Source organism: Parasteatoda tepidariorum, chromosome 12 (assembly GCF_982258835.1).
Source record: "Parasteatoda tepidariorum strain Cologne lab strain chromosome 12, Ptep-v5.0, whole genome shotgun sequence".
Classification (NCBI taxonomy): Eukaryota; Metazoa; Arthropoda; class Arachnida; order Araneae; family Theridiidae; genus Parasteatoda; species Parasteatoda tepidariorum.
In genome coordinates this window covers 11630750-11656923 of record NC_141766.1, presented here as the reverse complement: position 1 = coordinate 11656923, position 26174 = coordinate 11630750, and the positions used below count along the sequence as shown (strand labels likewise).

The window sequence follows — 26174 nt, the reverse complement described above, 5'->3', positions numbered from 1 at the left end:
ACCAAAAATATATGTTTAAGCAGCTAATAAAACGATTTATTTAAAAAGCAAAAATAAAGGTTAGCTCTTTAAATTTTCCAAAAATCATTGTATTGTGCCATACATTTTAGGCAAGCAGCCAACTCATTCTCATGTTCTGCTGGAATATAAGAAAGAGTTCCCACATGGGTCACTTTTGCTGGATTTTGTAACTTCATTAAGGGAGAGTGTAAAGTTAAGTAAGGTATGTCAACAGATCTTACATTGAAATTTTCATTTTCAATCATTAAAAGAAATTTAGTAATTAAGACATTTTAATTACTAGAACTAATTTTGCTTTCTAGAAGCTTAGTATCCTTTTTAGGCTTATAATTTCTCACCATATTTATATTAGGCTAATTTATAAACTTAAAAATTATTCTAACAATGTACACACATAAAATTAGGATAGAAGCAAGGTAAGACAAATCGGAACACATTTATCTAGCATGCGGTTAAAAACAAATTTTGTGATTAAATTGAGATAAAATATATTTTATAGTCGTTCCACTTGATAAATATGAACTGCCACTTAAGAAAAGACAATTAGCTATTTATTAGCTTATTTTAATACTATTTATGGAAAGAAATGACAATGATCAGGAATTACCCCAGTGATCAATAATTACCCCATCTGTAGGGGGCAACATTTGATACAGTTTCCTATAATCAATTATAATGTTTACAGTAGATCTGAAATAATTAAACAAGAGCTTGCACTATTTTCATATCAAAGAAAAAGAAAGTAACTCAAAATGTTTATTATTAAGAGAAGGAGGGAGATCTTTGCAGAAATGTGCACTTTTTGAAACCCATCTTTGAAATGGAAAATACAGAAAGCAGTTTAAAAGATACTTATTTTGTTAGATTAAACAAAAAACTATTATTAAGTAAATGCAGTTATACCTTAGTAAAGTGTGCAAGCATTCTTGTCCATGTCTCAAATTTAGAAAAAAAAATATTTTTTTTAAAATAAAACTTAGGTGATCATTATTTACCCCAGAAACAGAGTGATCGTGAATTACCCCGGACCACCCTACCATAATTTTTTTAGTAATAATTACCGTAAAATTCCTGAATCACTCTAATTAAATAAATATTACTGTAAAAATTGTGGTATAATATTTTACAGTAAAAATGGATTTTACGGATGATGCACCCAAAGTGCCGGTACTTTATAGCGTATTTGGATCTGGAATTTTACACAGTGTACTCTCACTGAATTCTTCTACGCTCGAAAGCACACATTGTTAAGTTCGTAATAATCAGCATAAAAAATCATTAAAATTTTAATTTCCGATGGCAAATGTTTCCTTAATCAGAGCAAAATACAAAAAAGTTTATTTCACATTTCACTATTTTACTAGAAATTATCTTTATAAAAAAAACAACCATGACATTTCTGATAGCTTCCTTATGTAATTAGAAACAAGAAGATTGTTTTAAACTATCGGGAGTACAAATTTGTTCTGTCCGTTTTTAAGAGATGGCTCTGCTGTTTCATAGTGACAGCTGGTTTCGGTGGTTTCAAGGAGGTTAAGCATCTGTCAATAACATTCAGTTTATATCGCTTTGAGTTTCATACAAAAACCCTGTTTTTTACCTTGTTGAGTATGTCAAGTTTTGTGGTAACGAAGCGCCATTTGTGAGAGGTTTTATGTTTCTGCTTTAATTAGAAGACAAGTGCAGCTGAAGCGCATCGAATTCTTGCAGAAGTTTATGGTGACAATGCTAAAACTGATAAATTGCATGTAGGAATGGTTTCCACGTTTCAAGAATGGTGAATAGTTTTGTACACTATGAGCTGCTACAACCTGGTGATTCCATTACGGGCGATCGGTATAGGCTGCAATTAATTCGTTTGAGTCGTGCATTACGAGAAAAACGGCCGGAATACGAGCAAAGACATGACAAAGTTATTCCTCTGCCTAATAACGGTCAGCCTGATGTCACAAAAGTATTAAAAAAAAAATTTTGAAACGCTCAAGTGGGATATTTTACCACACCCGCTGTATTCGCTGGACATTGCTCCTTCTGATTACTGGTTGTTCCGACGGATGCAGCACGATTTGACAGGTCACCAGTTCACTTCCTTCGCAGAAATCGAAAATTGGCTCTTAACTTGGATAGCCTCAAAAGACGAGACATTTTTTCGAGATGGAATTCAAAAAATGCCTGAGAGATGGGAAAAAGTAGTAGCGATGGACAATACTTTGATTAATCTGTTCATTCATTTTGTTCTGAAATAAATGCATTTTTAACCACACAAAAAACAGACCGAACTAGTTTGTACACCCAATAATTTAAAATAAAATCCATTACCGGGAAATTCATGATACTGTCAACCATATATAGTATACAACATACTTATTGAGAAACTTTTTCGTGTTTTTACTTACATATTCTTTTATAAAAAATATAATAATTTTACTTTCAACATCGAAATTGAGTTTTAACCAATTATCCTAATATAAGAAATTAAACTGTATTTAGTCTAAAGTAACCGCTGCTCGGGGTCACTCACTTATCCTATTAGAAATTGAATGCATGTCGTATATTAGACTATTATAACCCCTTGCGCAAGAATCTGCTAATGAAATGGCACACAGCAAATTAGTAAAAGAATAATATTTTTAATATGTATAAAAAAAGAAATTAGATTTGAAAAACATGAGAAAGACTTTATTTTTCTTCTTATAACTTCTGAATACTAAACTTTTCTATCTAACTAGTAATTGTAATGAGATAATATCTAAATATTAAAATTCTAAAGGTGAAATATCTAAATTTGACTTTTATTCCACTCTGAGAAAAGAAGTATGGTCTACACTATCAGAATAAGGAAAATTTACAATGGCTCTATGTGAACACCAAAAAGCTCGGTAGTTTTTACCGAAACGCTTTGGTAATGATTTTGGTAAAATTTATAATAAAGTATGGTTTTATAATAAGTGATAAAAATTTGACAGGTTTTCACATAGTAATTTTATCATGATATCTCAGAGCATGGCATAAAAAACATTTATTCGGTTAAATTTACTTTTCTGTTTTGTATTTTTTCTGAATGAGTGGTAATAAAAACTAGAATTTTAAGAACTAGAATTTCTGGCAAACCACTACCATATAAATGAAAAAATTACCAAATGAATTGTCTAAATACCGTATATTTTGGGTTTTATTACCAGAATTATGGGGGTTTTTTTTACCAGAAATGTCATTACCATGCAGTACGGTAATTTTAACAGATTTTTTTTCTCCGTGCAGCCATCTCAAAAATATGGAAACATCCTCGTTTCTTTAGCAAGGAAGGTTTATTATATGTCAGTTCACTTTTAAACAATAATATCCCTTTTATCGGGCCTTGTACAATCCAGCCCCGAAAATTCATTTTTACGAAATGCTTACGAATATTTTAAAATGCCCCGTCTCTAAACTAAAAGGGATAAACAATTTTGACGCATTGGTAACAGGTTACTAAAGGTAATATTTTGACGCTTACCTTATCTTTATCGCGTACTTTATCACGTACTTATCACGTTTACAATAGATAGTTTGGAGGTAAACACTTTACTCATCAAAACAGAAGCTTACAAGAACTCCAGTGTTGCCAATGGTAACATTTTTAAAAACCAAAAATTATTAATAATATCCTCCATGCAAACAGTTTTTTTTAAGCCTAAAGGTACCCATATACTTGTTTAATTTGTTAAGAACAAAAATTTACAACTTTTTATTTTTGTGTAAGACTAAAGTAACTCGCAAGGTAGACTCAATTAACCGTATTTAAAAATTAACCCTAGGCTATTTTTGATCAACGGAAAAAAACAAAAATATCTGATATTAAAAATATTTTTTGATATTCTCCACATTAATAATTTAATATATAAATACTCTGTAAAAAATTCCGGATCAAATTACTGTAAAAAGTACCAGCGTTCAGGTATGTGCCGGTACTTTTTATCTTAAAATTCATTTTTATCGCAAATGTTACGGAACAAAAAAAATCTGATATAACGAAATTTTTGCAATAATAATTAAGGTGAAATCACTAAATCACTCTAATTAAATAATTGTAACTAAATAATTAAGTAATATGTAATAATTACCTTAAAATTATTGAATCACTCTAATTAAATAAATATTACCATGAAATTACGGTATAATATTTCACGGTAAAAATGTTTTTTACGGTACAATAAATTTCACAGATGATGCACCCAAAGTGCCGGTACTTTATACAGTAAGTTTATTCGGAATTTTTTACAGTGTAGGTTATTTTTGACCAACGGAAAAACAAAAATAAATTATATAAAAAATATATCTTTTAAATTCTTCAGTTTAAAACTTTAATAAATTATATTCAGTTGGAAGTTTCGTCCACACCGAAATCATGCAGAGAGAAATACACCAGTACATGTAAATTACCTTGAATTAGTCTATTTTGTAACTTAAAATATAAGGGAATTCATTGTAATACTTACCTTCTTTACTCAAGAGGACTTCTCATTGATAGAAAAACGTTATTTCATATTTTATTACGAAAACGATTGGTTTCATATACCATTGCGTCAGGAAGAACAACATGTCCACAACATGTATGTCCTTCAAATGAATAAATTGTACTTCATGCAATGAATATAACGATTTAGTAAATGACTTTTTGTTTTAAAAACTTGAATGTTTTTATTTTTCAAAAAAAAATTTCATGTATTTTAAACAAAACAAAAAAACTTTTGAAAACGATTTTTTTTAAAATTAGAATTTAAGAAAATTGGTTTCAAATTAAGTAATCAATTCATCATAGTTATCTATAAAAAAGAAGTATTTTTAGCAATTTTAGACTGCAATTTTAAATTTATACAGTTTAAAGAGTAATCTTTAAATCCAATTATTAATTACTATCTACAAAGTACCGGAAGAAAATATTAATTGAACTCATTACCCACTTTGAGATAAATGTGATACTAAAAGAAAAATAGCAAAATAATCAAAAGTAATAAAATCATTGCACTTCACTTGCACATTGCACTTCACTTGCACAATCATTGCACATTGCCCTTTAAGAAACCACAACACAAAAAATTTAATAATTGTGCTGGCCAGGTGGCCGAGCGGTTAGCGTACCTGACTGCGAAGCCATAGGCTGCGGGTTCGAATGCCGCTCTGGGCATGGATGTTTCTCTCTCTCTTTGTGCTGTCCTCTGTCGTGTGTATGATGTGTGAATGTGGCCCACCCTATAAACGGGTTTGTGGCAGTGTGGCGTGGGCAACGTTGCTCGCCTCCGTGACTTTGGTTCACAGGTGCCCACTGGGTAACGCGAAATGAGCAACAATTCTGGCATAGTATAGGCAAAGATTCAAATTCAGTGCCTGCCATTGGAAAAAAAAAATAATAATAATAATAATTGTATATCCTTCAATTGAACTCATTGAGCATGCAATGAATATAACGTTTTAATCAATGGTTGATTGTTCAAAAAACTTCAAGGATTTCATTTTTAAAAAAAAAACTTTTTATAAATTTCAACCAAAAAAAAAACTTCGAGAACGATTTTTTTTAAATTTTTTTAAAATAAGAATTTAAAAACGTTAGTTTTCTATTAAGTAAGCAATTTTTACAATTATCAATAAAAATGAAGTATTTGTTTAGCTTTTTTAGTCTGTAGATTTAAGTTTATTTAGTTAAAAGAGTTATCTTTAAATCTGAATATTATCTACAGAAGAAAGCTTTAACTCAACCCAATATTTACTATTTTAAGGGCGAGATAAATGGGATAAAGATACAAAAAAATAAATCGTAAAATAATAAAAAGTAATAAAATCATTTCACTTTACTTTCAATTGCACTTGAAGGAACCATAACACAAACAATTAGATAATTGTTTGCTTCAATTGAATTAATTGCACATGCACTGAATATAACGATTTAATAAATGTTAGATTGTTCAAAAAATTTGAATGATTCCATTTTGCAAAAAAAAAAAATTAATGTTTTTAAAACAAAAATGCTTTGAAAATGATTTTTTAAAGAAAATTTTTAGATAACAATTTAAAAATATTATTTTACTATTAAGTAATCAGTTCTTTATAATTATCAATAAATGGTATTTTTTAAGCTTTTTTAGTCTGTAGATTTAAGTTTATCTAGTTTAAAGAGTCAATCTTCAAATCCGATTATAATTTACAGAAGAGAACATTAACTCAACCCAAAAGTTATTATTTTAAAAGTGAGAAAATTATAGATACTGAAGAAAAAAAATCGTAAAATAATAAAAAGTAATGAAATTATTGCACTTCACATTGCTTACACTTTATTGAGAATTTCTTTTCTTTATCCTCAGTATAGTTCCTTTTCAGTATAGTTCCTTTTAATAAAATTAATTTTAAGGGAAATAAAACTTTTTTTAATAATAATAACAAATAAATAGAAAAGGTAATTATCTGTAATGATTTATTTTGCAACTCAAACTCCTAAAAAGCAACCAAAAATAAAAATACTTAACTACATTTATGGGGTGTAATAAATCTCTCTAATAATAGAGCTTAAAACAGCTAAAAAATCTATAATAGTTTTCTCAACACTAAGTCTATTGGAGTTTCATTAAAACTTCTAGTTCTGAAGTGTCTAAAAATATTTTTTATAGCAGTTAAAGGTGACCTAGCTTCTTCTACTATCTCATTGTTTTAAGTTTCCAATAACTACATAACGAAAAATTTATTTTACCCAGAGTTCGCATTTGTAACAAGGTAACGCATATTTGAACGAAAAATAAACCGTATAGTACTTCTGGTTTAAAAAGAAGCACATAATTCTGGTAATAAAAACTACAGTATTTAAACCATTTGTTAATTTTTCCGTTCATATGGTAACGTTTCACCGGAAATAATTGCTTTCCAAATCAAAATTATGGTTCTAATTACCCCACATTTAGTAAAAAATACAATAAATGTTTTTTTTTAATTTAGCCGAAATTACACTGAACAATCTAATCGAATAACTGGTTTTTATACTTTTACTAGTATTTAAAAAGTATAACTTTTAAAAAGTATAATAAAAAAATTAACAAATTTTACCACATTACCAAATTTTATCGCAAATTATAAAACCATATTTTATTGTTAACCTTACCAAAATCATTATTAATGCGCTTTGGTAAAACTTATCGAGCTTTGTGGCATTCCCATAGAGCCAGAAACGTAGTAAATTTTATCATAATTCTTCCTGCCACTCATTTACACGCTTTTCATTAGTTTTAAACATGCTTTTTTTCTCAATGAGAGAATAAAGTATTTTTTATGGCCCTTAAACAAAGGAATAAAAAAATTGCACTATTTTGTTTGCATTTAAATAAAAAAACAACGTGAAAAAAATTTCATGACGAAATAAAAATTTTAATTATGAAGTGAAACGCATTTCAAGCACAAATGTACTCTTTAGGTGTGTAACTTTTTGTAACATTATTAAACGCATTATATTTAAAGGTTACACTTTAATTACTGTTAAAAAAAAAATTATTTTTATTCTGAGTAGAAAAGTATATAAAAACATTACATTTATGTTCCGATTCTTTTTTTGTGCATATTTTGAAGCACAAAGTCTTACATAAAGAGTGTAAAAATAAAAAGCGGCCCACCCTGAATAACTTTTGATCTAATGATCGTATCAAGTTCTAGGATTCAATCTTAATGGTAGTTTTTTTTCCATAGAAAACTATTTCACTCTAGTTTGCTTCCTGCTTAGATTTTGAAAGATTTGAAAGATTTGACTTAGATTTTGAAAACCAGAATTTCAGATAAACCGTCACCCTATGAACGGAAAAATTACCAAATAAATGTTTTAAATACTGCCAACCGGACTGTGTAGTGATCATGAGAGCACCTCACATAGGAAAAGTCCTGGGTTCGAATCCCAGACAAGGCAGGCATAGATGTTCTTTCATTATCTGTACTTACTATGGAGCATTCTTTGTACCCACCTAATATAGTGCCCCTGAAAGAGTGACCAACAAATCTGCCCAACTGATACCTGACTGACGAGTTAATCGGGTAGGCATTGAGAAAAAAAAATTTTTAAATACTGTATTTTGGTTTTTATTACCAGAATTGTAGGGTTTTTTTACCAACAATGTCATTACCATACATAACAGTAATTTAACCAGAAATTTTTTCTCGGTGTACATTACAGCTCAGCTCTATATTTAAAGGGTAGAAAGTTTTCTTTTTGTCTATTTTCGCAATTATTCGTCTGCATTAACTAATAAGCATATTTAGGTACCTTCAAATCTACATAAAAATGCGATTATTAGATTAGAAGTTATTAGGAGTTAAGTTGCTTCTTTTTCATACTGTATAATTGAACTGGACGAGAAGCTGCGACTACGCTGCGCCAAACTCAAGGGAAAAGAAACTCACAATAATACGTACTCAAATATTATCAAGATATGTAAATTAAATTTACATTAAAAAGTTTAAAAAAAATATGGTCTTAATAACAAGGATAAATAATGAAACGATGAAGCTATGAAAATAAATTGCTGGTTCGTATTTTTTTTTTTTTTTTTTCCTAATCGTACTTTTTATACGCCCTTGAAACTAAACAATCCTAAACTGTTAAACAAATAATCACTCAACCATTTAATATGAATAGCTCTGAATTGAAAACAAAGCCTGAGACTGAATTGAAAACAAAAATTTTAAACCTTAGGAAGTGAAGAGACAAATTGATTGACTAAACTGTTCCTTTTTTTTGTTTTTTACTTTTTCATTAATTTTCTTTTTGTTTTTCTTTTGAATCGATCGATTATAACTTTGTTTTACATTGTTTAGACTTCCAGAGTTTTACAGTTTTTTCTCTATTTTTCATAAAGGAAAAATATTTTAAAGTTTCTATTTAATTTAGAATTTAAATTTTCTTAAAATTTAGAGTTTTGCAGCAAAACTATTCTTTTTTTTCAATTTTTGAAAAAAAATTAAATCGCTGTGATTATAATTTTTTTTTAAAGCTAGATGAAAAATTATGTTGTATCATAGGAAATTTGAATAGCAATATTGAAATGAAAACAATGCGAAAATCGTTGGAAAATAGTGTCTGAAATGAGACATTACGGTTAGAAAATATGTTTCTCTGAAAAACAGCATTAATATTTAAAAATTTGAAAGCACCATTTTATATTTAAACGTAATAGCAAGAAAATTAAAATTGTTCTAAATAATACTGAAGTTCGAATTTCACCAAATCATTTTTTTAGACAAAAAATCTTCCACAAAATACAGAAAAAGAAAATTTTTCTCTTGGTAATATCAGAGTTTTATCCCCTTTTAAAGTGGATGGAATAGGGTTTTTTTATTGTAAAGATGGTGTTATTTGAGAAACTCACCTGTGTTTTAATCATACTGAAATGTTTGAGTCTTACCCAATCTTCGTAGAAATTTTAAAAGTCCTTTGATTTTGCTGCGTACATTTGGTCTTGGAAATTTTGATATTTTGTGAAAGGCGCTCAATTTAAAGTTAAATTATTCATTTTGACAAAAAATTGAAACTAACAATGAAAGTTTATACTGAAAAGAAAATTTATTTCAGGTTAAAATCCCAAATGATAAACCAAAAAAAAATCGAAATTGGTTAAGAAGCGATAGAATAATTTAATAATTTAAATTTTAAAATATAATTTTGAAGTAATTACTATGACAGATTTAAGTAACAATAAAAAACTCAATTTTGTGACAAGGATAAGGAACTTCTTGCGATTTGTTTTTGTTTTTTATTTATCATGAAATAACAAAAAAGTGGTGGCAGAATTTACACGCTTACAATCAGTTTCTGGCAAAATAAAAGGAAAAAATAATAGTTGTGTTGAAACATATATGAATCAGATTTGATATTATCTGAAATGATTTTTTTTAAATTAAGGTGATTTTTTAAACGAGAAATTTTTCAAATTTGCAACCAATTTCTTGTGTTCACAATTTATTTAGGCTTGTCATACTTATTTTAAAAAATATATAAGTAGACCTTTCTTTGAGTGTGTGTGTGTAAAAATGCACCTGCATATTTTTGAGATGTTGCACATTTAGGAAACGCGATTATATCATTAATTTCTCAAAAGTTTGCAAATTTCTTCTTTTTAGAGAAATTATAATGCTTTCTTGTATAGTGAATAAATTAGCATTGATCAAAACAACATTCTTTTTTTAGTTGATAAAATACATCGTATTAATTTCCATTCATCAAAGTACATCGCGCAAATAGAAAAAAAGACAGTTAGCACACCCTGAGTTACTTTTTCACGTACTAAATACTCAATCTTAATAGTTTGTGCATCTAACATCAAGCATGTCAGTTAATTAGAGCAGACGATATTTTAAGTTGCGAAAACAGACACAAAAACTTACTTTTTCTGAATAAACAGGCTTCTTTTCGACGAATTTGGATTTGTGTCCTTCAAAGTATCAGGGATTGCTGCAAATCTCGAAAATATGGTTTTCGTATATTTGGCAGATGGCACTGACCCTCTAAATATGCGGGGTTATAGTCACAATCTGGGAAATGTGGTCCCACTAGTTTGGTCAGGAGATCTGAGAAAAGTTTGGAACCCTTAATGTCTTAATTTTTTGAGTATTTCGCTATATGAGTTATCCACTTTATGAGCTATCCAGTTTTTAGGATTTGTATTTTTAAAATATTATTTCTCGAGAACTATAAGTTCAATTTCACTCAAATTTTGTATTTTGTAATTTAAAACTACATGTTTTAAAAGTGAAGTAAGAATTTCGATACTTAACAATTTTTTCGGCCATTTTTAATAAATTAATAAAATTAAAAAATAATTATTTGAAATTTTTTTGCATGGACTTGTCTTTGGATAAACGAATTTTATAATTGTGAGCAAAGGGACCGGGATAGCCTGGTTGGTAGGACACTGGGCCCATGTTCAAGAGGTGGTGGGTTCGATCCCCGTCAGGCGAAGACTCCCGTGTAGTAAATGGTGACTGATGCACATTAAATCTGTCGAGTCGCGAATTCCTCCATTACAAATCAATACCTCTGGGGGTACTGAACCAGGAGTTTCCTTGTCTTCTGGATTGGTTCAAAATTACAGGGCTACGGAGTTGAACATCAGTAGTCGAAAACCCAAAACATTGGGTCGGCTGTTCAACGATAGATATAAAATAAAATAAATAATTGTGAGCAAAATTTTGTGAAATATACAAAAACTGAAATTAACATTAAGAAGAACGCTAAACTATTGAGGCCATAGTTTACAGATTGCGGACCCAAGTTTAGAAGGTCAAAAATCCAAATCATTAGGGAAAAAAGGTATGCTCATTTAGTAAAAATACGTTTTTGTGTCTGATTTCCTTATTTACGTTATCTCCTTCTCTAATAATTAAGCATATTTAAGGTTAGACCGTCGAACAATCAAGATAAATAGTTCATGAAAATCCGATCATAAGAACAAAAATAATTCCAAGTGTTCTCTTTTTTGAACACTGTACATTAGTCAAAATATACTTATTATCACCTTTTTTTAATAAAATAAGCTTTTTAAGATAGTTTGTTTATAGTAAAACAAAGGCTATGGATGAAATATCGTTAAAAATTAAATTTAAACTTATTAAATTATTTATATCATTAATAAACAATTTATTTAAATTAGATGCAGCTGCTTTTTCTATCAATTGCTAGCAAATTTTTGTTTTCAGGAGATATATTTTATTTTCAATATTTTGAGCATTTTGTTGTATCAGAATGATAATAATTTTTCTGTTGATAATTATGTAATTTGTTTAATGATAAAATTCCTTAGTAGATAATTATGTATTACGTAACATATACATGAAACGATAGTTTTCTGATTCAATTGTTAGGAAATCGTTTGAATTCGATAACGCAATTTTTTAATTCAATCCCTTCATAACAACGCATTTAAATGGAATTTAAATGACATTTTTAACACCCGGAGAAAAAGATTCTGGTAAAATGATTGCACTGTATGGTAATGACATTTCTGGTAAAAAAAAAAAAACAATTCTAGTTAATAAAACCATTATATGCAGTATTTAAACCGGTATATACAGTATTAAAACAGATTTAAGAATTATTCCGTTCATAAGGTAACGGTTTACCGGAAATTCTGGTTTTCAAAATTTAACTTATATACTGACACCCAGGATGCATAATCCATAAAATCTATTTTATTGTGAAATCAATTTTTAGCGTAGTTTTTACTGTTATATTTATTCGATTACTGGGATTTAGTGATTTATGTGACAATAAATATAAACTGTAAAAAATACGTTACATTAGATTACCGATATCAAAAATGAATTTTACGGTAAAATGTGCCGGCACCCTGAGTCCCGATAATTTTTAACGTAATTTGATCCAGAATTTTTTACAGTGCATTTAAGTTCCGAAAAACTATTTCACTTTGTACGAAGCATTTCATTTTCCCAATAGCCAAGTCAAAATTTAGCAGCAATTTTTAATGCCTAATATTAAAATGTCCAAACCTCAACAACACCTTGATAACATATCTTATTAGAAAAGCCCATGCATACATGGGAGAGGAACAGTTTAAAATATATGATTTTATCTATATACAGACATTGAATCAAACGCATATGGAGAAATTTCTACCTTAAAATAATGCAATCTACAATGTTTGAACATTAAGAACAACTACAATTTAAAAATACATAATTTCTTCATAAGCTTTGGATAAAAAGACATTTTACAGATCATTAAACAATCCATTTCCCGTTTAAGCGCATTATTTCTTCATCTTTTTTGAAGAAAAAAACTCTTTTCTTCATTTAAAGGCATTACAACATAAGTTAATATTTCTTAAAACCGAATATGCTCTTGAAATACTCGTAAGCATTTGGTCATTAATAATGTCTAGTAAATATTTAGCGAATTTCACAGCTTTTTCATGGTTTTCAACATTCCAAAGTTTTAAATAATGTTAAAATAATAATTCTTTTAGATTTTTCTTTACAAGTTATATTTTTAAATTTGCGATTTTTTAGCGTAATATAAGTTATTTTTGGATTGTGTAACATTATTTAGATAATACAAAACAGTGAGATAAAACTGTATTATTTTCAAGTGCTTTTGTATATAAATACAATGTAGAACAGCTATGGAATATTTTTAAGCCAGTCCATTAAAGGAATATTAAGTCGCATTATTTTTTTTTAATTATGTTCAACTGTTTTTCATATCATTAAAATTTATACATAATTAAAACCATTGTTGATCATCTGTTTTTTTTTTCATATAGCCAATTTGGTAGTCAATTAAAAATTTAAGCTTTTTAATGAAGGTTTAAGCGTTTATTAGATCTAAAAAAAATTGTAAAGTTTTTCATCTGTTTAGTTTCATTTTTCTTCACAAACAAAATGTATCCTGATTTTTATTTACCATAAGAGAATATCAATAACCTTGAAAAATCTTCAATTGATTTCTAAGTATGACTGGTATGATCTCGAACCTTTACAGGAAATAAAAATGCAAGTTATGATATTAAACATCAGAAATAAACCTTCTGTAATCGTTATCTTTTATTAAAATATTATATTCAGTGACTAAATTATTTATTTTTATATTTTTTTTTTTTTTTTGGTTTAAAAAGCAACTACCGTAAGGACTTCCAGATTCTAATTAAAGAAGTGGGAACGAAACGATTACCATATAGATTACTTGTAAAAAAAACAATAGCATGAAATAATCGTCGTTGTTCCTCCGGCACCATCAGACTCAAATTTTTTTAATCATTTAGGTAAGAATTGGACCATGTACACAAATAACTTGCTAAAGCGAGCCTATATATACTTTTAGGCTTACGAGAAAACATATCGCGCATTTCTCAATTAAGCAGATTTTACAACAGTGGATTTTTAAAAATGAAAATCCTTATTAAAGATTTATTGCAATGAGCCTAAGCAAACTCAGCCTGATAATATAATTCTTCAAATTTTTTCTAATTAGCCTAAAAACATACAGACTAATTGTAAAAGTTAAAAAATATGAGGCAGATTAGAAAATATTGAAGGCTTTTTCAATTAGCCATGCACTTTGCAAAATATGTGATGAAGAAAACGAACACAACTATTCAAGAAAGTGGACATAGTATTTATTGATTCCATTTTGCAAACTTCTCTAATGAATTTGTTCTTTTTTTTAAAGAAAAAGCTATTGAATCCAAATAAATTCATACTATGATATGTTACCTCCATTTGTATAAATCATTTTGTAGCTTTTATTAAATTAGTCTATTTTAGTCTATATTAGTCTTTTATTAAATTAGAATAGTGGATTTTTAAAATAAAAATCCTTATTAAAGATTTGTTGCAATGAGCCTAAGCAAACTCAGTTTGATAATATAATTCCTCATATTTTTCCTAATTAGCCCAAAAACATTCAGGCTAATTGTGAAAGCTAAAAATTATGAGACAGATTAGAAAATATTGAAGGCTTTTTCAATTAGCCATGCACGTTGCAAAATATGTGATGAAGAAAATGAACACAACTATTCAAGAAAGTGGACATAGTATTTATTGATTCCATTTTGCAAACTTCTCTAATGAATTTGTTCTTTTTTTTTCAAAGAATAAGCTATTGAATCCAAATAAATTCATACTATGACATGTTATCCTCCTTTTGTATAAATCATTTTGTAGCTTTTATTAAGTTAGTCTATTTTAGTCTATATTACTCTTTTATTAAATTAGAATAGTGGATTTTTAAAATAAAAGTCCTTATTAAAGATTTGTTGCAATGAGCCTAAGCAAACTCAGTCTGATAATATAATTCCTCATATTTTTCCTAATTAGCCCAAAAACATTCAGGCTAATTGTGAAAGCTAAAAATTATGGGACAGATTAGAAAATATTGAAGGCTTTTTCAATTAGGCATGCACGTTGCAAAATATGTGATGAAGAAAATGAACACAACTATTCAAGAAAGTGGACATAGTATTTATTGATTCCATTTTGCAAACTTCTCTAATGAATTTGTTCTTTTTTTTTCAAAGAATAAGCTATTGAATCCAAATAAATTCATACTATGACATGTTATCCTCCTTTTGTATAAATCATTTTGTAGCTTTTATTAAGTTAGTCTATTTTAGTCTATATTACTCTTTTATTAAATTAGAATAGTGGATTTTTAAAATAAAAGTCCTTATTAAAGATTTGTTGCAATGAGCCTAAGCAAACTCAGTCTGATAATATAATTCCTCATATTTTTCCTAATTAGCCCAAAAACATTCAGACTAATTGTGAAAGCTAAAAAATATAAGGCAGATTAGAAAATATTGAAGACTTTTTCAATTAGCCATGCACTTTGCAAAATATGTGATGAAGAAAATGAACACAACTATTCAAGAAAATGGACATAGTATTTATTGATTCCATTTTGCGAACTTCTCTAATGAATTTGTTCCTTTTTTTAAAGAATAAACTATTGAATTCAAATAAATTCATATTGACATGCTATCCTCCATTTGTATAAATCATTTTGTAGCTTTTATTAAATTAGTCTTCTCTTAATTAAAAAAAGACAGTTGTTAACAGTTGTTTATAACAACTGTTGACAACTGTTATAACATTAGTCAACAGTTGTTTATAAAATGTTGCCATAGGTTATGGGTGCTATAAATTTATAATAATGATTGCAAATTTATGTGAAGTCCAGAAAATTTCTCCGTAATGATTTTTTTAATACTTTCATTTTCTTACCATCGCTTAAAGGGTGATCCAATTTTGAATTCACAACTATTAATGTTCAACTTCATAGCCTTGTAGTTTTGAACCCAATCCAGAAGACAAGGAAACTCTTGTATCAAGTATTATGAGATATTTGCCTCCGTAAAGAACTTTATTAATGGAACATGAAGAGGAAAACCGCTAATCTTCCCACAGTTAGCCTGACTGCGAGGGGAGTACAACTCATGATTCGTCTACCACTAGAGGATATTTTACAACACTGTTGTCGGTGCGAGCAGGGCGCGGAATTCGTATCAAATATTCGTATTCAGCGCAAAAATTAAACGAATGCGGAATTCAAATAATTTTTGCTTCGTTATATATGATTTATTCAATTTGATATACGTCATCATACGTGGCCCATACGTAGCTAAAAATATAATATATAATCTTTAGAAGTCAAATTATTTTCGACAAATTGTAAAATTCACTTAATTCATCATTATAAATGTGAATAAATGAGCTTTCCTTTCAATTACAATAAACTAGAATTACGTCAACTAGTTATTTAATGGACCCTAGGTAATTAAAAAAAATTTCAATTGTTTATCAAAAACTATAAGTTATGTTTTAATCAATTTTCTATCTTCAATGGCGAACTCAAATCAAAATTTTGATTAATAACATAACCTTTTTAGTCATTTTTAAATCCAACCGAAAATCATATTTTTGCTATGTCAAGAAGAAAATTTTAGATTCGTTTGATCATTTGATAATTTATTTATTAGCGTTAAATAAATATTTTAGAATATACACAAAATATTGTCCAAAAGTTGCGCTTTATACAACAATGGGTTATTGTTGCGAGAATTGTAAGATTGTTGCCACTTAGTTCCCGCTGTAACACATTTTATATTGTTTTATATTAAACAATACTTTGAAATGAATTGTTCAAAATTCTAACAATACTAAACTTGGAAAAGGCAGAGAAAGACGGACAAATGAAAATAAACAAAAACCATCAGATTGTTCACCTTTTCAATTGTTTACTTTTATTTTCTTAAACTGAAGAATCGGAATAAGAAAAAGGAAAACAGTCTGTTTTTCACGGTCGTTCGCGTAATTCCCATCGTCTGTTTTTGACTTAATCCAGTTTATTTATCCGTTTTCTTTCTTTTTTCGGAAGAAACCATGAAAAGTGTCTATCCTTCGATTTCTTAAACTCATTTATTTTCCTAAATATAGCTTCCTTTTTTTATCAAATTACTATTAGTCATGAAATTTCTTTTTAAATTTCTACTTTGTAAATTCTTAATCGTTTTTAAAATACGTTTTTGACTTAAGTTCAATAGTTCGCGTTTCATAACTTGTTTTTTTATCTATTTTTTACTCGAAGCAAATATCGCTCATGGGCTGCAATAAACAACTCAAAAAATCATGTTTTGAGATAAGTGAGTTTAAGGTTTTCATTCCTAAGGAAGATGCATAAGAAATACTTTCATTTGCTTAAACAAAGAGTACCTTCAAGTTAAATTATGAGTTGTGCTAGTATTGCAGCTGAAAGAATGTGTATTTTCATATTTACATTTTCATATTAGTCCAAAAATCTTGTTTTTAGAGTTGTGCCACTATTGCAGCATATGTTAGCTAAGGAAACTTAGCATTTTTTTAATTAAATTTTATACGCTGCTTTCCATTGAAATTTAGAAACAATAAAAGACTAATTTCTTTAATTTGGTCAGCAATTTAGATTTAAATCAGGAGTTAAACTGTGGTTTAAAACTAGGTTTAAACCAAACGTTAGTTGAAAAAAAAATTTTGAAAAGAACAAGTTTTTTTAAAAAGAAAAAAAAAGAAGTCAAGCTTGGTTTGGTTCATGCACTACTAATAAATCATTTAGATATTAAATGATTATTTGCTTGTTAAACGGAGCTATAAGAAATATACAAGATCTTAAATTAATATATTTTTCATCTCGCTCTGATATTTATGAGCAAAAATGAATATTTTTGTATTCTATATCAAAACATTAATCAGTGGCTAAAAAACTTTCGATGAAAATATTTTAATGATTTAATTACTTTTAATTTAAAAACGTTTTTTAAAAGGAAACATTTAAAAAAAAAGCTTCATTTTTAGCTTTAAAAAATGATTTAAAAAAAAAGTCAAGCTTGGTTTGATGCATGCACTACTAAAAAATCATTTAGATAATAAATGTTTATTTACTTGTTAAAAGGAGCTGTACTTATGCACAAGATCTTTAGTTAGGAGAGGGCTTGTGATTTAATTCTTGAGTCATTCCACATCAGATCGAACACTTTCGAACCGACCCTCCTCCGGTTTTAATGAAATTTGGTAGAATGAACACACATGATAAAGTAAGAAATTTTACAAATTTTTAGATTTTTAATTTGAAAATTTTCCAATTTATAGACATTAGAAAAACTGAAATTTTCATAAAAAATGGCAAACTTGCATCTATATAAATGACTAACTTTTTCTTACTTGTACCAGAATTTTAACCACCATTGTAAAGCTAAGAGATAGACCTTTCATTTGATACCTTATATGACCTTCTGAGGCTAGGTCAAATTTTCAAAGTGAACTGATTTGTCCATTGACCTAAAATATCTTGGAGCATGTGGTCTCGAAAAATTACGAAAAAAAAATTTTTTTTACTGCAACATTCTTCTACACGTGTACAAATTTGTAGCCTAGATTCTCAACTTGAAGGTTATGAAGAATTCATAAAAGTGGTATGCTATACAATATCTAAGATAACATATTTAGCATAACTTTATCTAAGATAACATATTTAGGATAACTTTATCTAAGATAACATATCTAAGATAACATCCATAATATCCATGGAAAAGTGAGTTAAAAACCTAAAATTCTTAAGCCAATATAAAATTTCAAAAAATTTTCACTAAATGCTACAATTATGTATAAAAAAGTAATGTTTATCCGATATTTTCGGCTCCTAAAATGTACTCAAAATAACAATTTTATTTGTATCCATCGCTTTATTTTTTTTTATTAAAAATTGGTTTACCTTTGAATATGCGTAAAATACATGATCTAGTTACATGATGTGACTAACATTTATTTCATAGAGAATATTTTATAAAATTAAAATAAAAAATTCTGTTTATTAACTACGTAAAAATATGTAGGAATAGAATTTTTAATTAATGAAACATATAAACATTATAAAATTTTATGAAACAGTTGAGAATGATGTGATGCTACGTTTTGTTTATTATTTTCATTTCATTCGACGATATGAAATAAACCAAACCTGTTGTTGCTTGCTGATGAGGTTGATTTATGGTTTGACGTGGTGGAAAAGGACCTTAAGACTCTAAAAGTCCGAAACTGGAAACAAAAAGCTAGAGAAAGGCGACTTTGGAGTGTTAGGAAAACTGTTTGGAAAACTGTTAGTGAGGCCATGGTCCAACATGGACTGTAATGCCAGGGAGTTAGTTAGTTAGTTTTAGTTGTTGCTTGTCCCGGTGGCTGAGTGGTAGCGCTTCTCACTCCCGTGCCACAGGTCCTGGGTTCGATTCTCGGGTCGGGCAAGGTTGACTCAGCCCTTCATCCCTTCAGTGGGTTCATAAATGAGTACCAAGCATGCTTGAAAACTAAACACTGGGGGTTCCACGTTTGACAGAGCACCTAATCGGAACATCTGCTCCTGCACCCCAGAGTCCAAAGTCAAGAAAACTGAGATGGGAACAGTAAGCCTTGGCCCTCTAAGGGTTGTCGCCCCACTGAGTTTAGTTTAGTTGTTGCTTGTACATCAGCCTTCATAATAATCTGTGTTTTATTTACTTTCAGTATAAAAGGCTACTGTGTGTACAAAAATGGCAACGAGGGTCCTTGAGGCTGCAAAAAAACTTACCGTAACTTCTTCTGAGCTTATATTTGCATTTAAAACGCATCTTACCCACCATTGGCTGCCCCGCTAAAAAGCAACATACCCACGAATATCCTCTAAAGGCAGTTCTAATGGATTTAACAACACTGATACGATCTTGCTTTCAGATAAATTTAAGTACATTATTTTTGACTTCCGGTTTCCTAATATTACACTATGAATTCTTTGAGTACCAGGGATTGTGCGAGTACTTCTATGTCGCTTTTCAAGAAAAACTACCTGTTTCGCATAATCTTTATCTGTACAGTTTGCAAAATGGTAAGAAGGGATATTTTTTACAACCCATTCATACAGCTACCACGGTGTCATGATTTGGTCATTATGGGAACATTGAAGGCTGGAACGTGTAGCTTGTCTTTTGATGGTGCCTGCAACACCATCACATGAACTGTTTCCATGGGCCGTAGGAAAGAAATGCACTCACCTGTGAAACCAAAGTCTACATCATGATGATTGCACGACTTTTTAAAGTTCTTTTGATTTTTGTACTGTGAAGCTGCTCCATCTGAGAAGTACTAAATATATTTCACTTTTTTTTTGTTAAAATATGAGGATATAAACTTCAACAATTGGGTCTGAAAAAGGTGAACACTGATAGTATCATTCTTGAGACATTCCTAAATGACAACAGAAAAAACATGATCCAATTTAAGTGTTTCTGAATTATTATAGTAAATGATAAAAGGGCGAGTAGTTAATTGGGAATTATTCCACTGGTACTGAATCATTGTTATTCCATTGTTATCGGGGATTATCCTAGAACTGCATCCCATAATACAAAAGAATACTAGCCCGGGATAGCCTGGTCAGTGGGGAGCCGGGCCCATGTCCAAGAATTAGTGGGCTCGGTCCCTGCCGGTCGAAGACTCCCCGTGTAGTAAATGGTGACTGATGCACGTTAAATCTGTTGAGTCCTTCATGTTCCCGTAACAAATCAATACCTCTGGGGGTACCAATCCAGGAGTTTCCTTGTCTTCTGGATTGGTTCAAAATCACAAGGCTACGGCGTTGAGCATTAATAGTCGTAAACCCAAAAATTGTGTCGGCTGTTCAACGGAAAAAATAATAACAATGAAAAAAAATAAAAAAATACAAAAGAATAATTTTCAGAAAAATCACAAATTACTACGCACTCATTATCACGAAAGCTTTCGATCAGATTTGATAGGAAGCGTGACTGCTGATTAGCAATGAGAGGATGTGGTAAAAGCATTCTAATTTTTACTTCAAATATATCAAGGAAATCTTCTACATTGTTGTTAACTGTCATAAATGTTGTGCGGTCAGTTGTAGTCCACAATTTATATATAATCTCCTCTATTCCGTTCAAGAGAAACACGTTATTTAATTGTTCTAGTATGCGTGCTAGCCCAGGGTAACAGTCACAATTGAAAAAAAACGTTCTGGAAGAGAGGATTACAAATTATTTTTGATAGGCAACATTTGTATGTTCTAAATAGTAATTCTTCATTTCGTGTTAAATGTTGTACTTTGCAGTCAGCTAGCATAAGTTCTACATTTTCATAAAACAAAGAGTAACAGCCAGTACACAATTCATTGGACGCAAATCACAGAACTTTAAGAATCCTAATCGAACATTGGTATTTTCATCTTTAAACCCTGGATAAATTTCATTAAGATTTCCTAAAACCAGACGCTTTTGTTTCTGTATTTTTAATCCTAATTCAATCATTGTGACAAAATCTTTTTTTCCAGGCAAACCAAGGCTCACTTCACCACTGTTGTAGTACGCAGTGACGTTATCAATTGTGCTGTCGGTAAGAGTTTTCTCAGTTATAGGATTTGGATTTGCTTAAATACCCTGGTCTTTTACAAGCAGTTTAGGTTTATGTGCTATATAAAATGTTGCATTAAATTCTTCATGAATTTTACGAATGTTCCAGGCTTTAGGTAATATTTTGAGTATTTGGAACTTGAGTTTGCTTGAATCTGTTTCTTGAAACTTTTCTTTCAGCAGAGAAATCATAATAGATTCATCAGTCATTGCTATAGAATTCGAGCTTTTTCGATCACTATAATTGTCTTTTGAAACTTTGCCATTTTCTTTAAATTTTTTTATTGCATTTCTCAAAACCTGATCTTTTTGCTTTCACAAGAGAGTCACCTAAGAAACTTAATGTATGTTCAAACTTCCCAAATCTGCGTCTTTATCACTCCAGATTTTTCACTGAACATATTCTTCGGACTCAATTTCTCTGAACAACTTGGGTTTTTCCTCTGTTTCATTTATGACTGAGAAATCTGGCAATTTTGAGAGAGATATTCGGCAAGAAATCTATATTATAATCTCTATATATTTTTTGACGCAAAGATAAAGTTGGAAATTTTTTAATCATCTAAATAGTACTTTTTTCAAATTCTTTTTGACATAGGTTAGGTCATTTTTACCCAGAAGTTTAATAAAAAAAATTGACTTTCAAAATCAATTTTGTGAGAAGAAACTTTTCATTACAAAAATTGATTAAATTGTTTTAAACAGCAAAATTAGCCCTAATCTCGCAAACTCATAATGAAAAAGACAGAAATCTTGAATACTCTATCAAAAATCCTTCTTATAGGCTATAAATAAAGGAATTTTCTGAAACAAAAATGGAACTACCCAGAAGTGTCAAGATGCGTTTTAAATCCAAACATCTGCTTCAGCTTTCGCAGCAGACGATAATTCTCGCTTTATTTTCCCTTTTTTCCCGTTACAAAGTATCAGTTTATTTCAATAAGAGCATTAGTCTTTATTTTTCCTTTTTTTTCCATCTGTTCAGAATTACTTATAGCATTTGCTTTTATTTAATAAAGCAACTTAAATGTTATTTTTAAAAGATTTATATATTTGTTATCGAGATAGTAAAGGTTAATAAATCACAATAACTTAGGACTATAACATTTTATTTTTCAATTTAACTTAAAGAGAAATGAAGGAATATGAAATTTTTTTTATGATTTTGATTTTGATTTCCTCCTTCTAATTAAATATCCTCAGTGGTAGACGAATCATGGGTTAGAGTCCCCTGGCCATCAGGCTAACCGTGCGAGATTCTGGTGGTCTTCCTCTCCATGTAAAGCAAATGTGGGTTAGTTCCATCAAAAAGTCCTCCACGAAGGCAAATTTCTCCCAATACTTGATCCAAGAGTGTCCTTGTCTTCTGGATTGGGTTCAAAATTACAAGGCTGCGGAGTTTTACATTAGTAGTCGTAAGCCCAAAAATTGGGTCGACTGTTCAACGACGCTTATAAAATAAAATATAAACTGATTTCGTCAGGAAAGTTTGAGCCTCTTAGTGATAATTTCATTCTTTTGCTAATTTCATTACATCTTGGGAATTCAAAAAAAAAATTTGCATAAAAATGCTAAACTCGTTTATCCACTAAAAGATTAATTCAAAAAATAATTTTTAATAATTAATTACTATTTCTTATTTCATTTAATAATCATCGAAAAATTTCGAATAGTAAGATATGCAATTTTTTGCCTTATTTTAAACTGTGGAATTTTAAATGACGAAATAAAAATTTGTGAGTAAAATCGGTAAAATAGCTTCTAAATAAAAATTTTTAAAAAGTTGAAACTTTTGAATTTTTATTTTCTGAAGAACTTGATGAAGAATGATGATTTTTCTGAAGAACTGATCGATTTAAATCAAATTTTATATTTTGAAATTTAAAACTGCATGGTTTAAAATCACGTATATAGTTGCATACCTTTAATGTTCACCATTATTAAAAGACAATGAATTAAAATTGTTTCTTGTACTAAATTATTTTTGAATAAACGCGTTTATAATTGCTTGCAAAAGGTTCCGAGATATAGCAAAATCGCAAAAAAACCTAAATTTTAGACGCAAAAGTCCAAAATCGTAACATAAAGGAGCCTAAATTTTAGACCGCTCCACAGTGGGACAAAATCAGAAAAATGCGGCCAAAATTAGAAAATTAACTTCAATGTTCTAAAAATTTATCACCTATAGGTTTTTTGGGTCGCTGATTTCAAATATGAAGATTTTGGGTCGCTGATTTCAAAAACAAAATGGCGGATCCAAAATGGCGGATGATTATTGAAAAAAATGTTAATAAATAAATAAAAATTATTTACTAGTAGTTTTTGAGATCTTTGATTACAAATTTGTGGTTAATAATTTTAATAAATAAAGTAATGGATGTAAAATCGCAAATTATTTATCAAAACAAATTTAAACTAAATAAATTGAATCAAAATACTTAAGATTGTTAATTACAAATTCGATTATCGAATTAAAAAAAAAAATAATGAATCTATTTTGCTAGATATAAAAAAATTTGAAAATTTTATAACAAAAATAATAATCTCAAGTTTATTTTTATAATTTTTTCATTAATTTTATCATTATTATAAAAATGACGCGAACTATAAAAATCGATATATCAGCCAAATTCGCAAATATTCGCAACTAATTTTTTTTTAGTTCTTGAGTACATATACCAAACAAATGTACACATTATTTTTTTACCTCGGCAACGTAAGACTTTTTTATAGAGCACCCTAAAGATACAATTTCATTGTACAGGGCAGAAATGGGGAAATGGCTCTGGTTTTAATAGTATTTATATAAAATAATGAATTCATATATATCTTAGAAATACATTTATGTATAAATCATGCATAGTTTTAATATTTTTATTTACTATACGGATTTATCATAATAATAAAAATTTAACTGAACAATTTAATTTTTTTTTATTTCGACTTTGCTTCCATTTAATTGCTATTTCCATTAATAAACCAAAAAAAACAAAATACACCGTCATATTCCTTGGACATTTTACTACAAAAAACCATATTAAGATTTTTTTTCTTATAACTTCATTTTCTTTATTTTTGACCGCGAAAAATTATTTTTGTTCCACAGTGCGCTCTCCTGACTAAACTATTGGGACCATAGTTTCCAGATTGCGCCTGCTTTCATATTTTGATAGTCAAAAATGCAAATTCATCGGGGAGAAAAGGATGTTTATTCAGAGAAAGTACGTTTTGGGTCTGTTTGCATAACGTAATTAATAGTTTACACTAACTAATTAGCATTTGTGAGGTAAGCCCTTTAAACAATTAGGACAATCAGGACTCAATCAAATCCACTAAAGGTAATGCCTTATTTTTTTTCATTGCTCCCAGTAGAACAAATTTTTGTAAGAATGAATCATCAAAAACATCAGTTACAAAAATAATAATCATTAAAATTTTTTGAATTAAAAAAAAGTCCCAAAGTACAGAATCTAAAAACTGCAGTCATACTTTAGTTATAAAACTAGTTTCCTGTTTCTGAAATGCAATCATATTTACTTAGAAGAAATGAAAAACTTCAAGAAAACTTTCAAGAATACAGTTTGGTTTAAATGCTTATCATTAATCAGATTGTTTTCCTTTTCCCCTCTGAGTTCTTTCAATATATCACTCCACAGTATCTTAAACTCCTCTTTTTCTTGATTAAAACTGAAATCCAATTTATAATTCAATATCTATAGTGATTACGCAAACAGCTTGAAATGAAATACTAAGTTTACAAGGAAATTACTAGATAAAATGTCTACTGCCTTCCATAATAACTTTTCAAACAAATATATTTTTTCCAATTCCGTTTCGATAAATTAAGCGAGCGAAAGTAATTTATCATTTAAATTTGAGTTTTTATAAAGATTTATAGAACAATTCCCTGCAGTAATTCTGCATTTCTTAAAAAGAAGCATATATTAATAAATAGTCTGAGGCAGAGTTCTGACATTTAATTTCATTCTTTTATTCCGAAACTATTTCAAATGTTTCGTCATAAACATTCATTTAAAATGACTTTGCTTGATTTCTATTAAAAACGTTTGTCATTATTTTCTACTTAGGTATGAGCATACATATTTTAAAGAATAATAAAATCATGCATCAATATTACTAACATTAAACCATTTAGACAAAACAATACTTTGGTTATAAAATAAGATCAATTTTATATTGAACAAAGCAAATATATTTTCTTTTGCATTATTTCTCTTGTTTTAACTCTAATAAAACTGTTAAGAAAATAAATTTTCTGGAAATAAACGCTTACGTGGTCTATCACATGCGACTCTTATCTTCGCAGTAGGCACGATAACTACGCTTTTATCCTATTTATTTAAAACTTAAAGAAGAATTAAAATTTTAAATGTAATCCCCGTTGTACTGTCTCAAAATGTACTCTACTAATTGTATTTGTCGATTGCAAAAATGCAACTTAATAATTCAAGTGGTTCCTACCTTAGTTATGCTTTTAGTTCAAGCAAAAATTTATGCAAAAAAATTAATAAATAAAAAAATCAGACGCAAAACCTACTTTCTCTGAAAAAACCACAGATAAGAATGATAGTACCATTCCATGCTCCTGCATAGATCTATCATACTTATCTGTGGCACTATCATGCATCTGCGAGTATGATAGTGCCACAGATAAGTATGATAGATCTATGCAGGAGCATGCGAAGAAAT

General features: G+C 28.9%; 1 protein-coding gene across 1 annotated transcript in view; it reads right to left on the bottom strand.

Annotated features, from left to right (window-relative positions):
• Nucleotides 1-19199, bottom strand: part of dsd (attractin-like protein dsd) — a 102355-nt gene extending 83156 nt beyond the window's left edge. Inside the window, exon 1 of the mRNA XM_043040918.3 lies at nucleotides 19031-19199. Coding sequence (XP_042896852.3) covers nucleotides 19031-19182 — 152 coding nt within the window. The 5' untranslated portion in view covers nucleotides 19183-19199. The remainder of the gene's footprint in view (nucleotides 1-19030) is intronic.
• Between the last annotated feature and the right edge of the window lie 6975 nt (nucleotides 19200-26174).